The sequence below is a fragment of the Zea mays genome, chromosome 1 (genome assembly GCF_902167145.1).
Source record: "Zea mays cultivar B73 chromosome 1, Zm-B73-REFERENCE-NAM-5.0, whole genome shotgun sequence".
NCBI lineage: Eukaryota > Viridiplantae > Streptophyta > Magnoliopsida > Poales > Poaceae > Zea > Zea mays.
This window is the reverse complement of record NC_050096.1, coordinates 20,684,231-20,702,492: the sequence shown is the minus strand read 5'-3', so window position 1 is coordinate 20,702,492 and position 18,262 is coordinate 20,684,231. Positions and strand designations below refer to the sequence as shown.

Below are 18,262 nucleotides of genomic sequence, written 5' to 3'. Positions count from 1 at the left end.
GCGTGGGAAAGTAAAAATGATTGGGAGAGGGGTGAGGGCACGCATGGGGGGGAGGGCGCCAGTGGCGCGCCTGGGCAGGGCCAGGTCGGGGTGGGCCACGCCATGGGTCGGACTGGGACGCAGGCCGGGCCGACAACCCACTGCTCACGCTCGCTTACCTCTAATCGAATTTAAATCGCGAATCGAAAACCAAAACGGGACAAACGCGCGATTAGACACAACATCAGACAAAATAAATATGCTTCGGCATGATGCAACAACCATGTCAACTTAGGTTTTTGTTTACACGCAATACAGACACCAGTCTCTATATCTATACTACCTATTAAGACTCTAAGGGGTAGGTTGCCTCATTCTGTGTCCCATTCCCATGCGCCCTGTGTGTTTTCATTCCCATTCCCAACTGTGTCCTGACCCGTTTCCCATTCCCAATTGTGTCGCGCGCACCGCGACCAAATTTTTACCCAAAAAAGCTAGCTGCGTGGGTTAAAGCTCGCAGCCAACCAAGAGTACACATGTTGTGGTGCGCACTAGCCCTTATAAACACGTGTGTGCACAGTTTAGTGAACAATGTGGTACTATTTTTAGATTTCCAACACGGATTACACTTTTCCTGGGAGGCCCATCTGCTTGTGGCCCAGAGCAGCCCACCCCCGCGCGCCGTCGTCCTCCTCCACAGGCCCATCCCGCGCGCCGTCCTCCTCCGCTCCACTCTGGCGCGCCGTCGCCTCATGAATGAATCCGCTGCCTCCTCCTCCAACCCCGACGAGGCCTCCCTGGACCTCTCCTTCTTAGGTTAGTTTACCCCATTTCCCCCGTCTCTCATCCTCGAATCCTACCCCCTTTCTCCGAAAACCTAGCGTGTGGCAAGAAGCCCCTTCGGAAACCTCGGTTCATGAATTTGCTGCTCGGGAATTACGTGCATGTAGACTTTTAAACGAAATTCAGAAGTCAGGTCAGGTGCAGTGGGGCTTCCAAGCGCCGGGAACGCGTGAGGCTGGTAACCGGTTGTATGTGGGGGCTTCCAAGGCGCTGGCGACACGTGAGGTTGTATGTGGGGGCTTCCAAGGCGCTTGCTCCAGACTTTGTGGTGATAGGTTTATGTGTGGTGCTAGACTGTTGGTTTATTATTCAATTGGCGTTGGGATTATTGACTTAGCATGGATCAACTTGCTTGTGAATTTAAGAGATTAGTCATTTGGAAATTCCTTGAAGTGCTTAAGTATTTATAGGTTAGTCGATCAGAATAATAGGGTTCTTTCATAATCGACAGTCAAAGCAAATCTGAACAAAACATTCCAAGCTTGTGTTCTGGTTCAAGGTAGCAGTTTCAGCCATCTGATTGCTTTACCTTTAGATAAGCCTTGATATTAATCACGTACTGAAGATCCATTTATTATGGGATGCATTGGTCAATATTTAGCAGCTGATGTAATAATTTAATGGTGAATAATTCAAAAATTAGGAACCACCTATTAGCAGCTGGATCCAAATGGTTTCTTGCTAAAAATTAGCAGCAATTTGCTATCTATTGTTTAGTGCCAATGGATCCAAACATGTCCTAAGTCTGTACTTTTTTTACAGTTTCAAGTTTGCAAACTGTCACTCTCTCTCATTCATGGTTTTTGAGGTGTTGCAGCGTCGTGTGGTGCTGGAGGTACGCCTGGATGCCTAAGTGATATGGCGTAATTAGGGTACGCCTCAGCGCCTAGGGTACGAGTAGGCGACACCTCAAAAACCATGGTCTCATTATTTTTCTCCTGACCGATAAAGGATAAACTTCATTACATAAAACATAAGGACTTCTTTCTTTTGCATAACCGCCCCTTCACAACCAAATTCTGTAGCACTGTAGGTCTGTGCATGTGACGCCGGTTGCAAAAGAGGGAAATAAATGGAACTGTCAAACTTGGATGAGGTAACACCGGGTGAAGGTTTGCCACACGATCAATATGGAATGGTTAATAAATCATTTACTAAAGAAGGCACCTTTTGGCTTTTGCATTAATGCCGTAAACTCTTATGAATTATTGCAGGACATCCAAATGGTGAACTGTTGTTGGGGCCCACCTTGCTGCCTTATTATGCGCAGTTTGGCAATGTGACCTGGTATAGAGAGCTGTAGCGGTGACAGAAGACAAACTCAAATGGAGGTGCTTCTTTCTGGGTAGCACAGGGGACTAATGACAGTATGGTACACTGCTGCTTGAGCTAGCTGTCACTTTCATCTTTTATTGTGGATCTTAGCTATGAGTGTTGGAACTGTGATGCATCAGAACAATGTTAGATGTTTGCAGCTTGCATTGTAATTTTTTTCAACAGTAGTCTATCCTATTCTGCAATACAACATGGCTGCTGGGTCTAAAAATAGACGGCCCTGACAGCAACAGTTTGTTTCATTAGCTGTCTATTCTACAATGCAACATGGCTGCTGGGTCTAAATTATTTTGGAACACGCATATATAGTATAAAATATCTGAAAAACAGTGCCTCACCTTATAGTGTCTGATTGTGCTGAATTAGTTTGCTGTGCCAAACCGAACTGACCGAACCTTTTGTTTCTGGAAGGGCGCCAGGTGATTGGTGTGGCGTGATTACAGTACTACACGCAACTGGTTACAACATTGAACTGTCAAGATTACATAGCTGAAAAAGGTAACCGCTGAGCAGTCTCGGAGGGAACATCGGATAAAGGCTGGCCAGCTTCGTGTTGTAGGTACTCGTGCATTCTGTGTTTGCACTTTTATGGTTACAAAGTTGCAGCCAGTGTTCCTTTATTTCAGGCCCGCCTGATACATGTGTTTCCAGGACGACTGGACGAGATAGCATTGTCGGCCAGGCCGAGATGGAAGTGTCCAGCGATAATCAGTGGATCATGAGTTCACGAGAGAAGACCCTTGATGATGTCTTAGATCTTGTTCCGTTGCGTCTGGATCAAAGGTGATTGATTTTAGGATTAATTGTATATATGTCACTCAGTTTCAGCTCTGAAGTAAGACAATGGACCTTTATATGTAAATAACTTCTTCAGTACTAAAAAACTCTAACCAATTATTATTCTTGAAGAGTCCATGCAGTTATCTCATGCAACTATTCTTGAAGAGTCCATGCGGGCTATTCTTGAAGAGTCCATGCGGGCACGTGATTTACTAATGGAGCAGAATGTTGCCCTGGATTTAGCTCGAAGAGAGGCTGAGATGGCTATCCGTGCTCGCAATGATTTCCTAGCTGTTATGAATCATGAAATGAGAACACCCATGAATGCAATAATAGCCCTTTCCTCCTTGCTTTTGGAAACTGAGCTTACTCCTGAGCAGCGTCTAATGGTGGAAACAGTACTGAAAAGCAGCAATTTGTTAGCAACACTCATCAATGACCATGAATGCAATAATAGCCCTTTCCTCCTTGCTTTTGGAAACTGAGCTTACTCCTGAGCAGCGTCTAATGGTGGAAACAGTACTGAAAAGCAGCAATTTGTTAGCAACACTCATCAATGATGTTCTGGATCTTTCCAAACTCGAGGATGGAAGCCTTGAACTGGAGATTAAAGCATTTAATCTTCATACTGTTTTCAAAGAAGTATGCACCACAGCTAATACTCTTTCTGCTCCAGATTATAGGTCACTTTAGCTTTGCTCCAAGTCAAACTCTAACTTTGACCATGTTTTTTTTAAAAAAATGTTAACTTACACAAAATCAAATAAATGCACAAACAAGACATTTCATGGAGGATTAATGGAACTGATTGACGTTATTGTTAGTGTATATTTCTATAAGTTTGTCCAAAGTTAGAGAAGTTGGACTTAGGTAAAGGAAGTGACCTATAATTGGTAATAGAGGGAGTATCAAACATCTAGATACATGATGCAATAGCTCTAATTCTTATTTGGTATTACAGGTGATGGGTTTCATTAAACCAATTGCATCTATCAAGAGGATATCTGTATCGGTTATGTTGGCACCAGATCTGCCGTTATGTGCAATTGGTGATGAAAAGAGACTCATGCAAACTATTCTGAACATCTCTGGCAATGCTGTAAAGTTTACCAAGGAGGGACACATCACGCTTGTAGCTTCCATTATGAAGGCTGACTCTTTGAGAGAGTTCAGAACCCCAGAATTTCATCCAACTGCAAGTGATGAACATTTCTATTTGAAAGTTCAGGTAATATTCTAGAAGAGGCTTGTTTGAATAATTTTCCTTGAGCTTGTCAATGAGCTCATGATCTTTCCATATTATAAATAAAACAAGAAGATTTATTTGCAAATAGTTGTATGCATTGTTCCCTCTTTAATAACAATAATAACTTAAAAGATGACCTGCATGCGTTGTGCAGAGCTCCAAAATTCAAAAATGAAACTGAAGCCATCCATTTGGTTGTCCCAAGTAGCAGTTTTGTAAAACCGAATTGCAGCCTGTCGAAAAATCTCGACTCTTTTATTGTACAACATTTCTAATCTGTTGTCTTATCTCTTTATGTGTGACTGAATTTCTCATGCACTCTGGTTTTGGATCCATCCACTATGTTCCTCATAATGAAGTATTTCATGCTTATTCAGTAGCAAAAGACAACTTTTTTTCTTGAAAATCCTCTTAATTAACACGTGCATTTTCTTGTATGAATCACTACCTATTCCTTTTAATCATGTATCTTGGTAATTAATTGCATTTGCATCATTAAACCTGGCTCGATTCTTGTGTTGCTTGATAGTTCATTTGTATTGTCTATAAACTATGTGGGTGTCAGCTCTGTATAGGTCCATGTACAATTTTCCAATTCTTCCTATCAAGTTTACAAAAACAGGTGGGGCCTGTCCAGCTGTACCTGACTATGATTTGGGGTGGGTGGGGTCTGAATCTTTTTCTTTGTTCTTATAATCTCATGGTGTAGAATTTCTGCTGGTTGGGCCTGATGACATCTAGAATCTGATTACTTCTTTACACCATTGTGACATTAGTTGACTGTCATTCGTTGCTTTTTATTTGAGTTGCCTGGATTAAATTAGTCTCAGGACTGACATAGGATAGGACCTAAGATCGCATTAGCAAAAACTAAAATGGTCTAGGATTAGAAGTGTTATACCAAATCTTCCATGAACTCCAGATAGCCCAGAGTCTTTTATAATGCCACACACAAAGCTTTCATGTGTTGAAAAAAATCATAGGTCAACCAAACTAAGTTATCACAACATTTACTCAAACTATATCAGAAGCTACATATGCTTACATAAATTTCATTTTAGTTGATACCACCGGTCCTGGGTTTCATGCTTACAACTAGAAAAGGGTTGTATTTTTTCAGATTATGAACATACCATGGAAACATGAAGCAGGGTTTTACTTTTATATATGCTAGCAATTGTTATCTGTTGTGTTGCTTTACATTTCTGTTACTTACTCTTTTGCAGGTAAAAGATACAGGCTGTGGAGTTAGTCCTCAGGATCTACCTCATGTATTCACAAAGTTTGCTCATCCTCAAAGTGGAGGAAACCGAGGGGTTAATGGTAGTGGTCTTGGCCTTGCCATATGCAAGAGGTAGTTTGACCTTACAGCTCCTTTCTTGTAGTTCCTTCTGAAAATTGTGTTCTGGTGTTTTTGGTGACTCTTGACTTTCTCCTACGCAGCACATTTATTTATTTATTTTATGCATTGCCAGTACATGGCTCCTTAGTGCTAACTTGGTCATCAATTCTTATTAGAACTCATCAGCATCTCTGCAAAATTCTGTGCAGGTTTGTTAGTCTTATGGGAGGGCACATCTGGATCGACAACGAAGGAACCGGAAGAGGTTGCACCGCAACATTCGTCATCAAGCTGGGCGTGTGTGACAACACAAACACCTACCAGCAACAGCTGATAATGAAGTGCATCTGAGCATTTGAAACAAATCTAGATTCTAGCTCTAGCTAAGGTTATACAGATATTGTGCTGAACCTTGATGCTACTATTATGTGTAGTAAAATTTTGGGGGTCGGAATTGACCAAACTTATGGATTTATTCAACGTTTCAATTCAGTGACAAATGCTACTATTTTCTATATTCAGACACTTGGTACTAATTTCTTGATCAAACTCATTAAACTTAGCATTCCTTATAGTTATCCCCACACGCTGAGGTTGCGCCTGTGCTAGGGCTGAAGACACGCCTACATTGTGGCCGGATATGCGCTGCCATGGACTAACCTCAGCGCAGATTGTGATTGATTTGTGGGTGACCCCGATTTGATGTCTGGCTGTTGGGCTGCGCAGGTGGGCTGTCACTTGGGATCGAAAAGGATAGGACATCTACTGTCGCCATGGGGTTTGTCGATGACTCCAAAGGTGATGAGCTATTGTCTTTTACTCATGAACAAAGGGGCTTTTGCACATTTTTTACTAGCGTGGATCTCCTGCTAGGAACTAGGAGGAAGGAATTTTTACAATCGGTTTTCTTGAGCAAGTAGTAGAAATTGCAGCTGCAATAATTCAATGTTGAGGAGAAATTAGTAAGTTATCAATCGATGGCAAGTTCAGACCTGCGCTCTCTCCCTATCCAGGGCATGTTGTCGCTACTAGAGGTGGAGCGAGTGCCCAACCTCGACGCAGGCCTCCCCACCGCGACTGGAAGTAGGAGTACATTGTACCCTTAGCAATATATTCAGTCGTGAGGTCAGTTCTCCTGTCTACGACATGCAGACATATAACAAACTTGCTACTCAAATCTCCCTCCCTCCATCTTACATAGCTCATGAGGTAAAAGTTAAATTACATCCATACTTGCTTCTTTTTTCTACTGTTTACTGTTAGTCGTGACTTGTTCTCCACCATCTATTAATGAAAAAAATGATAGGACACTGGTAAAATTAGTGGAACAATTTGGACCGAGGAAGTGGTCTTACATAGCACAACTGCTGCCAGCAAGAGTGGGGAAGCGATGCAGAGAAAGATGGCACAAGCATTTGAGGCCAAACATCAAGGTAAACTTCTTCCTTTATTAGTTCAACTTTTTTTTCATTCTGAGGACATCCTTCGCTTTGACGTAGATGACGCATAACCAATGACCAATACCGTTCCATTGCTTCTCAATCTGTAGTGAAGATAAAGTATGTGTTCTTTTCAATTATACACTACTCCCTCTATTTTTATAAGGTTCATTACAATTTGGAGAAGTCCTTAGAAGTGTACTTTGACCATCTGACAATAATCAGTAATTGTTACAAAAACAATCTGTATTTAGAAGATGTTCATGATGTGAATATAGCGATACAGATTTTACCTACAAAGCATGCACATATTTTGCAGATAATTGTTGGTCAGACTTTATGAAGTTTGACTTTATTGAATCCTAATGTGACATTCTATATGCAGTGATGTACATTTCTTGCCTTCAATTTGTTTATCCAGTTCTCTGTTTTTTTATCTTAACACTTTCAGTAATATTTGGAATGGTCATAAGTCAAACTAGACTTCCCTAGCGACAGCGATTCAACGAATAAGAACCAGGCCAACAGTTATGTAGTGCAGAGATCTACTCCCAGTCCCGGTGAGTTTGATTAGAAATCATGAATGTTCAGTACCTGGCTCAGTTTTTATTAGCAGTGTAGTGAGACCGAGAGCATGAGGCTTCAGTACCTGTCTACTAACATCAGATGCATTTGCTGATGTCTTGATTAGTTGTAGCAGGTTAATCTCTATATCTATGTCACAACATCATCAACTTCACTCTTCACTTGATGCGCTAATGTTACATGTACCGATCATCTACAGGGAACCATCTTCCAGTGCCTCTTGTACCGATCATCGGCAAGGGAGTGCTAGAGGAGGAGGTTATGGTGAGTTTTGTCGCGACTAATGGTGAGCCCACGACTACGGCCACGTCAAAGCTGGTCTGGTGGAACCTCGTGGAGCAGATGACGATGACGCTGACATCCTGCACCTCTGCTGTGACGCTGCCGACTAGGACGCGAGCCCCTCCGTCGCGCGCTGTTGAAGTCCGTGGAAGTCTGTAGAATATAGGTTGAGGTCGGTTCAGACTGCCTGAACACACCTCCCCCTCTCTCTTTTATTGGCATTTTATGCATTTGGGTCCTTACAAAATCTTCTAATAACACACACACATACACCAACACTCCCCCTCAAGATGGGTGATGAATGTCTATCATCCCCATCTTGCTACATGCTAATAGACACTCTTTAACACCTAATCCTTTCGTTAAACAATCAGCTACTTGTTCATTAGAGGGTACAAAAATTAGCTTAAGTGTCCCATCATCCAGACGTTCTTTAATAAAGAAGCTATCGATCTCCACATGCTTAGTTCGATCATGCTGAACAGGATTGTTAGCAATATTAATTGCTGACTTATTATCACACCGAAGCTTCAGAGTACCTTTCATAAGCTTTAATTCTGATAATAAATTCTTTTCCCACAACAATTCACTAAGGCATACCGACATAGCTCTGAATTCTGCTTCTGCAGTTGAGCGGGATACCACTGATTGTTTTTTGCTTCTCCATGATACGAGATTTCCTCCAACAAAAACACAGTAACCCGAAGTAGATCTCCTGTCATCCAGACAACTTGCCCAGTCTGCATCACAGTAACCTTCCACATCTAAATGACAATTTCTTTTGAACCACAGTCCCTTCCCTGGACAGCTCTTCAAATATCTCAAAATTCTATAGACTGCATCTAAATGTCCACTCCTTGGATCATGCATATACCTACTCATAACACTTACTGCATAAGTTATATCTGGCCTTGTGTGGCATAAATAAATTAACCGTCCCACAAGCCTTTGATATCTTTCTTTGTCAATAGGATCTCCATTTTGTGCACATATTTTATGATTTTGCTCAATAGGACTAGAAGCTGGACGACATCCAAGCATACCTGTCTCATGTAGAAGATCTAATACATACTTGCGCTGTGAGAGGATAATTCCCTTATGAGATCTTGCTATCTAAATGCCCAGAAAATAACGTAGTTGTCCTAGGTCTTTAACTTCAAATTCCTTGCTTAAATTTTTCTTTAGTTGGGAGATATTCAAAGGATCATTCCCTGTGATGATCATGTCATCCACATATACTGCCAGAATAGTGACACTGCCTCCAGAATGATAATAAAACACAGTGTGATCACTATTGCACTGTTTATATCCCATATTACACATAGCCCGTCGTAGTCGATCAAACCAAGCTCTAGGTGATTGTTTTAAACCATATAACGATTTTTTCAGCTTCAATACTTTTCCTTTGGTCTGATCAGTAGCAAATCCCGGTGGAACCTCCAAGTAGACTTCTTCTTGAAGATCCCCATGTAAAAAAGCATTTTTAACATCCAACTGATATAGCGGCCAATCATAATTAGCTGCACAAGAGATTAATGTTCTTACAGTACTCATTTTTGCAACCGGGGAAAATGTCTCATCATAGTCAATTCCATAGGTCTGACTATATCCTTTTGCAACTAATCTAGCTTTGTATCTTTCTATTTTTCCATCAGGATTTTGTTTCACTATATATATCCATTTGCAACCAACTATTTTCTTACCCAATGGATAAGGCACAAGATCCCAAGTTTTGTTTTTTTCTAGAGCAGTTAGTTCTTCAAGCATGGCCTCTTTCCATTTTGGGTCCAATTTTGCTTCCCTCCAATCTTTTGGAATAGTCACAGATTGTAAGGATGCCAGAAAAACATTATATTCAGAAGATAGTGAGGTATAAGACACATAATTGCTTATGTCGTGATCAAATCCATACCTCTGAGGAGGGACTCCTGCACCAGTTCTTGGTTCCTTTCGTAACGCAATGGGCATATCATCTGATGGCAGGTCCTCAACCTCAATCTCTGGAGCTCGAGCTTCTTCAATTTCTTCCTGGCCACTTTCTTGTATAGGAGTTGATTGAGCCATGTCTTCTGTGTTTGTTCGAGTTCTGTACTTCCGTCTTGTATACACTTTTGAGATTACTCTGTCATGTATACTTTCTCCTCTAGAATTCTGGGCTTGAGGTAAAATTGATTCATCACTTACCTCTCTTCTTTCCTGAGGAACTGGACTGCTTATTACTCCTTCATGCTTTGTTTGTCCCTTGTCTACATCATCTTGTTCATTCTCATTCTCCCCCTCAGATGTAACTCCATCTCCACTAGGAGTATCAAGAGTAGCAAATAGATCACTCAGGTCTGATCTTTCTCCATAAAAAGGAATATCTTCCCGAAAAGTGACATCTAAACTCACAAACATCCGTCGTTCAGATGGATTCCAACACCTATATCCTTTCTGCCCACAGGAGTACCCAACAAAGATACATTTAACAGCTCGAGGGTCTAACTTTCCCACTGAAGGTCTGTGATCTCTAACAAAACATGTACATCCAAAAACCTTTGGTGGGACAATGAATTCATTCTTTCCATAGAGCAATTCACATGGAGTTTTCATGCCAAGTATCCTTGATGGCATACGATTAATTAAATGAGTAGCAGTCATAACTGCCTCACTCCATAGAAACTTAGGCACATTCATTGTATACATAAGTGAGCGAGCCACCTCTAATAGATGTCGATTCTTCCTCTCAGCTACTCCATTCTGTGGGGGTGTATCGGGGCATGACGTCTGATGTAATATCCCTTCTTTAGAGAGAAAAGATCTAAATTCCGTGTTTACATACTCTGTTCCATTGTCACTTCTGATAATTTTCACATGAGTATTATACTGGTTCTTTACTAATGCACAGAAATCCTTAAAGCAGTCTAACACTTCATTTTTATGCTTCATAAGGTATAACCAGGTCATACGAGAATAACAATCAATAAAGGAAACAAAGTATTTCACCCCGCTCACTGAGACAATAGGGGATGTCCATACATCTGAATGAACAAGCATGAAGGGACTTTCACTTCGTAGTCCTCGAGTCACATAGGAGGTTCTAGTATGTTTCCCAAATTCACACGCATCACAGACTAATCTCTGTTTGTTCACCTTACTCATTTCATAAGGAAACATTCTACTCATAACATCAAAAGATATATGTCCCAGGCGACAGTGTAAGAGCATTACCTTTGCTTCTGAATACATTTTCGACAAGGCCTCCCATATTCCAGCTGCACTCGTGATAGTATCCACGGAGCCTGCTATGGTAGGAGATAAAGAGCTCAACAACCATGCAGCCACCAGAGAGTTTATAACCTCCCATGTTTTCCAGTCATTGCTCGACTTGTCTTCTGGCTCAATTGATTCTCCGGTGACAAAACCTTCAAGTCTCTTTGCCTTCAGTAATAACATTGCTCTTCTTGACCACGGCAAGTAGTTTCTAATGCCTTCCAATTTAATGTCATTTGGCATTAGCTCAATTTTCTGGACAGGTTCCATATACGATACAATTTCCTTGCTTGAAGATGGAGTCTCATCTTTCTTCGCTGTAAGCAGTTCCACCAGCTTCCCAAGGACTTGTTCAATGCCTTGTTGTTCCCCCATTCTGCTCAATCAGCAGAAGCTCCAGTCACTTTCCTGCAGCTCCTCCGCTGCCTGTTCTTCTCCTCCTTTGCCTTGTGCCCAGACAGCAGCCAAACCTATAGAGCCACCCCTTTTTTTTCTTGCTGCACTCACCGCAGACCTCTCTCCGTTGGCCGCCTGCACGGACTTGGTCGTCTTCAGCGGCGCCGCTCGTCGCTGATCACCAGCACCCGCTCGTCCTCCACCTGCACCTTGATGTCGTCCGTCCCGGTGTCCTCCGGCAGCCGGATCTCGCACGCGGACGACCGCTGTGCAGCGCCGACGGAAGTGGAGGAGAAGGAGGCCGAGCAGGAGAAGCAGCTGCTACCGCACGCGCGGAAGGATGACGCACCCGCCGCCGCCGAGGAAGACGAAGCGGATTCGGAGGAGACCGAGCGCCGCTACAGTCCAGCCGGAGCACCACCTCAGCAGCTCCACGTGCACCGCCTCGTCGCCACCACAATCGCCTCCGAGAACCTCGGCTCCGATGCCATGTTGAAGTCCATGGAAGTCTGTAGAATATAGGTTGAGGTCGGTTCAGACTGCCTGAACACACCTCCCCCTCTCTCTTTTATTGGCATTTTATGCATTTGGGTCCTTACAAAATCTTCTAATAACACACACACATACACCAACACGCGCGCTCTACAAGTCTGGATCCATCATCGTGCTCGGCAAGACTGGCTTCCTTAGGCCAGACATGGTACGATTCTTGCCCTGTCTTCTTATCTATACTGTTTATCATTTCTAATCCATCCATCGGCTTGATGTTTCTTGATTTCTCTATATTTTTTCTCCTTGTCTATCTTTTTCTTTTGCAGTTAAGATGTCTTAAAAGAGAATCCTAGGTTTATCAGACCATGTTGTTTGACTTACTACCTATTGCTAATATTTTGCCATAGATGCATGCATTAGTGTCACTATCCAAATCCTACTGCTTTCTTATTTAGATGTGTATCTAAATCTCGATCTCGAGGTATTTCGTTTGGAACACGTATTTGTGGCCAAGGGGAGGTTCTCAGAAGTTAATCATATATATTTATTCTTATGTAATGTGTTAGTTATAGAGGTTTTCTGGCTTCAAAATATTTTGACTCCTGCCAATAACTTATATGTGTTCCTGTTCTTATGTTGTTTTAGTTCAGGACGATTTTCAATTCTTTGCCAACGTGACAACACATATAGATACTAACAGAATTTGTTGTTTGAGATAGAACTATGAAAGTAGATACTAATAGAGAATTCTTTTTTCTTGCCAAAGGCACATGTGCTGGTTGTCGCCATAGCCAGGAACACTACTTGAGAACTAATCTAGATATTCAGTTAGTTCGAAGGATTGTTAGTTAGTTCAAAGGATTGGCAAGTTTCTAGGTTCGACTGGCAGTTAGAATTGAGAGAATTCTTGTTTGTTTTATTATTTTTTTGCCTATCACATTCCACATAGCTCTTATTAGTGTTAGCATTGAACCTCTAGATGTGGTAGATCAGGAGTATCCTTAGCCACATCTGGTGTGGTCTGTAACACAGTAGCGAAGATGTGCAGAGAGCAAAGGATATATCATCCATATCACAAAAAATATGTTTCAATTTTGGAGGATGAGGAGGAACAAATGGTAATAGTGAATTTTTTAGCATTCATTTCCTTTCCTTTGACTGAATACTTATATTTCACTATTTTTTAGGATGAACCAGATTGTTGATAAGTTGATAGATTTTGAAGTTGATGGCTTGATGTCGAACCAAGGTAATAATTATTTTTAGTATCATTTTCTTTACTTTGATTAACTACTAAATACTTATATTTTCTTAATTTCTTTGCTTTGTTGTCTGGTGGCCAAGTGGTGTGTGGTGTTGTCTATCAAGTGACAAGATCAAGTATTTAAGTGTGAAGCTGCTGTGCAAGTGAAGTGTTGCTGGCGCTTGTGCAAGTGAAGTGTTGCTAGCGCCTTGTTGTCTGGTGCTGCCTTAATCTGTTGGCTCTGTATTAGTCATGGGTGTTGTCTGTTCCTGTTCGCATGTTCTTGTCTGTGTGGGGTACTGGGGTACTTCCTATTCGCCTGTTACTGTTCGCAAGTGAAGTCATGGGTACTATTGTCGTGTTGGCTTGGGCGCTTGGTTGTATGCCTGTATTCTTAATTAGACTATTACTGTGAGGTGTCAACTCAGTTGCAGTTTCTGGAATTTTTGTGAACTAAAGTTGCTTGTTATGATTGCTGCACACGTTTAAGTCATTTCCTCACGTCCATTTCAGTTTTCAGCTATGAGTAGAACTACTCCTTTTGTATCGTATGTATTACAATTGCTGCTTTGTGAACTTAGTTGCTTGTATTACATGATTACCATTGTTGTTAAGCTTTTTGATATATGTACCTGTGGGTATCCGATACCCGACGAGTACGGGCACGGGTATAAATTTTTATCCATGGGTACAACCATGAGTGGGTATGAATGAGTATGGTTGTGGGTGGGTATGAAACATACTCGATTCTAATCTGATATGTTGCTATTCCTACCGTCAACCTGCATGGATTTGTGACTTCTCCCTTGATTTTGAACAGGCCAAGAACATCAAATTCACATTGGAGCAACATATGTTCTTTGCAATATTAGTTTGGTAATTTAAGGTGGCAGACGATATTACTCCAATCAAGATTGAGAACTTCGATTGATCTCTGAGAGAGTGGTGTCTGGTTCGAGGTTTTGTAACACTTAACCCGATTATATGTTCAGTACATTAGCCATTGTAGTGTCTTTTTGGAATATAACTTCATTTTATTTTAGAGGATTGATCGAAAACTCATTTTGCCATGTAACTATATTGTTATGCCATATGGAAAACATCACACAACGACCTAGATTTTACATATCATAGTGATGTTTATCGTTTCGTATCTATATTTTATACTAATTTAACTTACGTGGCAACACACGAGCACATATCTATTATAATAATATTTGCCGTCCGTATATATGTATCATACTATTTTTTTTACTTCCGTGGCAACGCACGGGCACTGACCTAGTTGCTTTGAAAAATGGGAAGGAGTGAAACGGGAAGAGAAAAGAGAGTAATGCCTGAATTTGGTGAATATCAGAGACGAAAAATTTATACCTCCAAATTCAGGGCGTTACAGTGGTGTGACTGAACCTCGGTAAAAATCGTGTGTCTTGTGTGCTTTTGTGGCTGTGATTTTCTCTCATCATCTCATATCTTTGATCTATCTAATTGGTTTTAATTCAACTCTTTCGCTGCATTTATTGTTGATAGATTTGAGTAATTTCATTTAACTTCGCAGTTGAACAGGTGAATTGCGGCTGAACTAGCCTCAAGACCGGTTGAACCGACCTCCCCTGTTGAACTGTCGCTTCTCACAAAAGTTCGAAGTTTGTTTTGAGAATTGTAGATTTGGCCTATAGCCCCTTTTAGGCTACTTTCACAAACACACAAAAGCAAAAGGCAGCCACACAACACAAGAAAAAAGATCACAAGAACACGTTCTCACAAAATGGCTAGAACCGCCCAAAACCGTGCTCGAATCTCACTATAATGAGATGAATATGTTGTGGCAGAGTATGGGATTAATCGATAGCTCTTGAAGTACTTGTGTATTGAAGGAGATCGAAATGGAGAGCTTTTAAAATATTAAATTTATTATATAATTCGGATGTTTAGGATTCATTATAGTTAAACTCTTCTACTTCGTGTTTAATTTTTTAATTGAAAATGAGAACCGATAATTATCATCAAGTCAGTAAAAAAAGGAAAAGTGAACGAAAGAGGAGCAATCTACAGCAGCAAATATGGAAGCAGGCCTCACTGTCACAAAGGACCCGGCGCCACAGGCCCAGAGGCCACGACCCTCTCGATCCGCGAGCCGTTGCCTATTTATCGGGGTCCGCCGGGCCGAGCGCCGCAGCTTTGAACCTGGTTCTCCTGTCGCTCTTCGTGCGGGCGTGCGGCACACCACCAGAAGAGCGGCCGAGCGGCGCAGAGAAGAGAGAACCAGCCGAGCGGAGCGGCTGCGCTTCCGGAGGGAGGAAGGAGGATGGAGAAGGCTCTCACCAAGCTCGGCAGCTTCACAATCTCCCGCAAGGCCAAGCAGGAGCTCTCCGCCATCGGTGACGACATCTCCGTGAGTGCTCACTGTCACCGCCATCTCTCCTTTTTCGTTTCGCCTTTCCGCGCAATCGGTTGCTCCAGCCTCCCGGCCATTGCGTTGGATCCGCCGGTTTCGATCTTTATTACCCTGTCCTGCCGTCCTGGGGAAGTTGAGATTGGAAATGCTACTAGTTGCGTGACTCATGGTTGTTCTAATGCGAAGTCCGTTCTTTTTCTTCTAGTTGTGGTTATTGTCAGTCCTGATGCCGGATTATTATCGTTTGCCCCTTTTCTCTCTTTGACGAGGCTGCACTAAATGCATCCCCATCGTGTTTTACTCATAGCAAGTACTAGTGGAGTGATAAAGGAAAACCCCTCTTTGATTGAACTGGGGCAACGAAATAGTAGTCCAATTTCAACTTTGGATGAAAGCCGTTAAGTTCAGCAGCATCCACGTGACCAAACTGACAGCCTTTTGATCTTACCTCCAGCGTTTTTCGAGCACGGTGGAGGAGAAGGCAAAATGGGTGTTCGAGAAACTCAAAGGTACAGTTGTTCTGTTCCATTGCACGGTCGGTTTTGTAGCTGTGAAAATAACTGACTTTGAAGAGATGTAGATGATGAATTAGAACCTTCTGGTTGCATGTTAAAGTTGTTTTGACAACATCATCAGTGCAACTATCATTGCGGTTGCCTTTTCTTTGCCTCATGCGTAAAACAGAAGCAATGCAGGAAAGAGAGTTTTATTTAATATGATTGTATGTACTGGCTAGCTGATTTCTAGCCTTTCCTCTGATGGGATCTAGCTTTTCTTGGATTTCCTGTACCCTTTTGATCTGCAAAGTTGAGTGCACATGGGGGCCAAACTGAAGTGACTTTTGTGACATCCTGCTGCTCTGCATTGGATTGCATCTAGCCCATATAAGACCCAGCTTTTCTTTTCGTTGATGCCATTATTCAGAAGTACATAGAGGAGCAATGGATAGGGGACTTGCTCACCTAACAGCTTGATTTTGCAATCTAAGCATTGGCCCTCATGTCTTTATCGATATTAGCAAGGCTGTGAAGCGTATGTCATGCCAATTATTTTGTCATGGCACTTGCTTCTAAGCAGCGTCTAATTTGTTGTGGCCAGAAGAACAAAGGCAATCAATAATGTAGCTGGACAGCTTAACTTCTCTTGTCAAAGCTTTGCAGGACAGGATACCTTTGTTCTGAATAGACTGCATGCAAACTGAGTCCTCTCTTTTCATGTACTTTTCGTCTTTTCCTTTGCCACATACAGGTCTTGTCAATAATGCGTTCTTACTCTCTATATAAATCCATTTATAATTTGTTAGTGGATACTATGTCTAATTACTGTTTGATGTCTTCCTTCTGATTTATTGCTGGTGCTGGATCACAATTATCATATTTGTCTTATTGCAAATTTTTGTTATGAACAATTATATAATAAGAAAGCATTTTAGTCCCATGCAAGTTGGGCTGGTCTATAGGATGAATAATTGAAATACTGTAGAAATCTTTTAGTCTCTGTAGCGTCATAAATTTTCAGCTGCTATATTTCGTTTGCAATTCTAAGTCAAAATTGCTCCTTGAAGTTGGACTTTCCTTCAAGACTCTGCCGCAACACCTTTGCACAGTTGTATAATCGATATTTTTAAAAAAATGCACTGACGCCAGTTTTTCTTCTGTTCAGGGCACAAGAAGTCGCTCCCTGATCTACTGCGCGAGCACAACCTCCCTCCAGGTCTCTTCCCTCGTAACATCATCTGCTACGAGTACGACGAATCGACCTCGAAGCTGGTGGTGCACCTGTCCAAGCCCTGCGAGGTGAGCTTCAAGGATTCCTCCACCGTAAGGTATGCTCCTCGTGTCAAGGCGACTCTGTCCCGAGGCAAGCTTTCCGGGGTTGAAGGCATGAAGACCAAGGTGGTGGTATGGGTGAAGGTGGCCAGCGTGAGCATCGAGAGCTACAAGTCTGACAAGATATGCTTCATCGCCGGTGTGAAGAAGCTGAGACCGAAGGATGCTTATGAGGTCCCTCGTGAAGCCATCTCTGTCGAGGAGTTCTGAGCTCAACTCAACTCCATTGGTTTGCCTACGTAGTATCATTCATTCGTAGCATTTTTCGGGTCCCATGTGATCGGCGATTGATGTGCTGTGATTTGGTAGCTTTGTACTGATATTGGAAGCATGTGGATCTGTTCTGCCTGGCAGAAGATAACCCGTGCATGTTATCTGACGTGACGAGTCCTTCACATGTGTCCTGGTCCTGGTTCTGCATTGGCTGCTCCTAGAGTTCACGTGTTCCTGTTTTATTTTATATATATGGTATTGCACTGCATGTGGTTAGTTGCACGGTGTTGGACACCAAAATGAGTTGACGGTCCGGTCCTTGGGCCCGGACCGTCTGCGTATCCCGAGATTAGATTAACTCGGATATTTATCCTTATCTCGTACGTGGTTATTCATCTAATCACGTAGGAGTTTGTTGGCTATCTCTTAGAAAAAGGTCAAGACCTCCTTCTCTATAAATATAAAGGGGTACACGTTGGGGACTTACTCTCAAATGCTATAAATTGAGAACAAGACAACACCAAAACAGGTTACTTGTTAATGCCCTTCGTTCTTCGAAGCATTATTTCTCCAAGGATATAATGCTCTCCGAACGAAGGTCATGAAGG

The 18,262-nt window shown here is 42.1% G+C and overlaps 1 protein-coding gene and 1 pseudogene across 2 annotated transcripts; both read left to right on the top strand.

Moving 5' to 3' along the window:
• Positions 1-685: 685 nt before the first annotated feature.
• LOC100383809 (uncharacterized) lies at positions 686-8,290 on the top strand (annotated as a pseudogene). Its single transcript, NR_155421.1, has 13 exons — positions 686-795; positions 1,856-1,918; positions 2,037-2,194; positions 2,569-2,716; positions 2,809-2,940; positions 3,899-4,165; positions 5,410-5,537; positions 5,735-6,054; positions 6,252-6,323; positions 6,539-6,650; positions 6,832-6,958; positions 7,416-7,524; positions 7,749-8,290. The product of NR_155421.1 is annotated as an uncharacterized protein (transcript).
• Positions 8,291-15,409: 7,119 nt separating this feature from the next.
• LOC100282061 (cp protein) lies at positions 15,410-17,950 on the top strand. The gene is made up of 3 exons (NM_001154974.1): positions 15,410-15,609; positions 16,067-16,121; positions 17,275-17,950. Exons 1-3 carry the CDS (start codon positions 15,523-15,525, stop codon positions 17,649-17,651), a joined length of 519 nt encoding a protein of 172 aa, NP_001148446.1. The 5' UTR covers positions 15,410-15,522; the 3' UTR covers positions 17,652-17,950.
• The last annotated feature ends 312 nt before the right edge of the window (positions 17,951-18,262 follow it).

Coding starts and splice junctions, on each gene's coding strand:
- LOC100282061 (NM_001154974.1), top strand. CDS start 15,523: ATGGAGAAGGCTCTCACCAAGCTCGGCAGCTTCACAATCTCCCGCAAG. Junction 15,610..16,066: donor CCATCGGTGACGACATCTCC/GTGAGTGCTCAC, acceptor TCTTACCTCCAG/CGTTTTTCGAGCACGGTGGA. Junction 16,122..17,274: donor GGTGTTCGAGAAACTCAAAG/GTACAGTTGTTC, acceptor TCTTCTGTTCAG/GGCACAAGAAGTCGCTCCCT.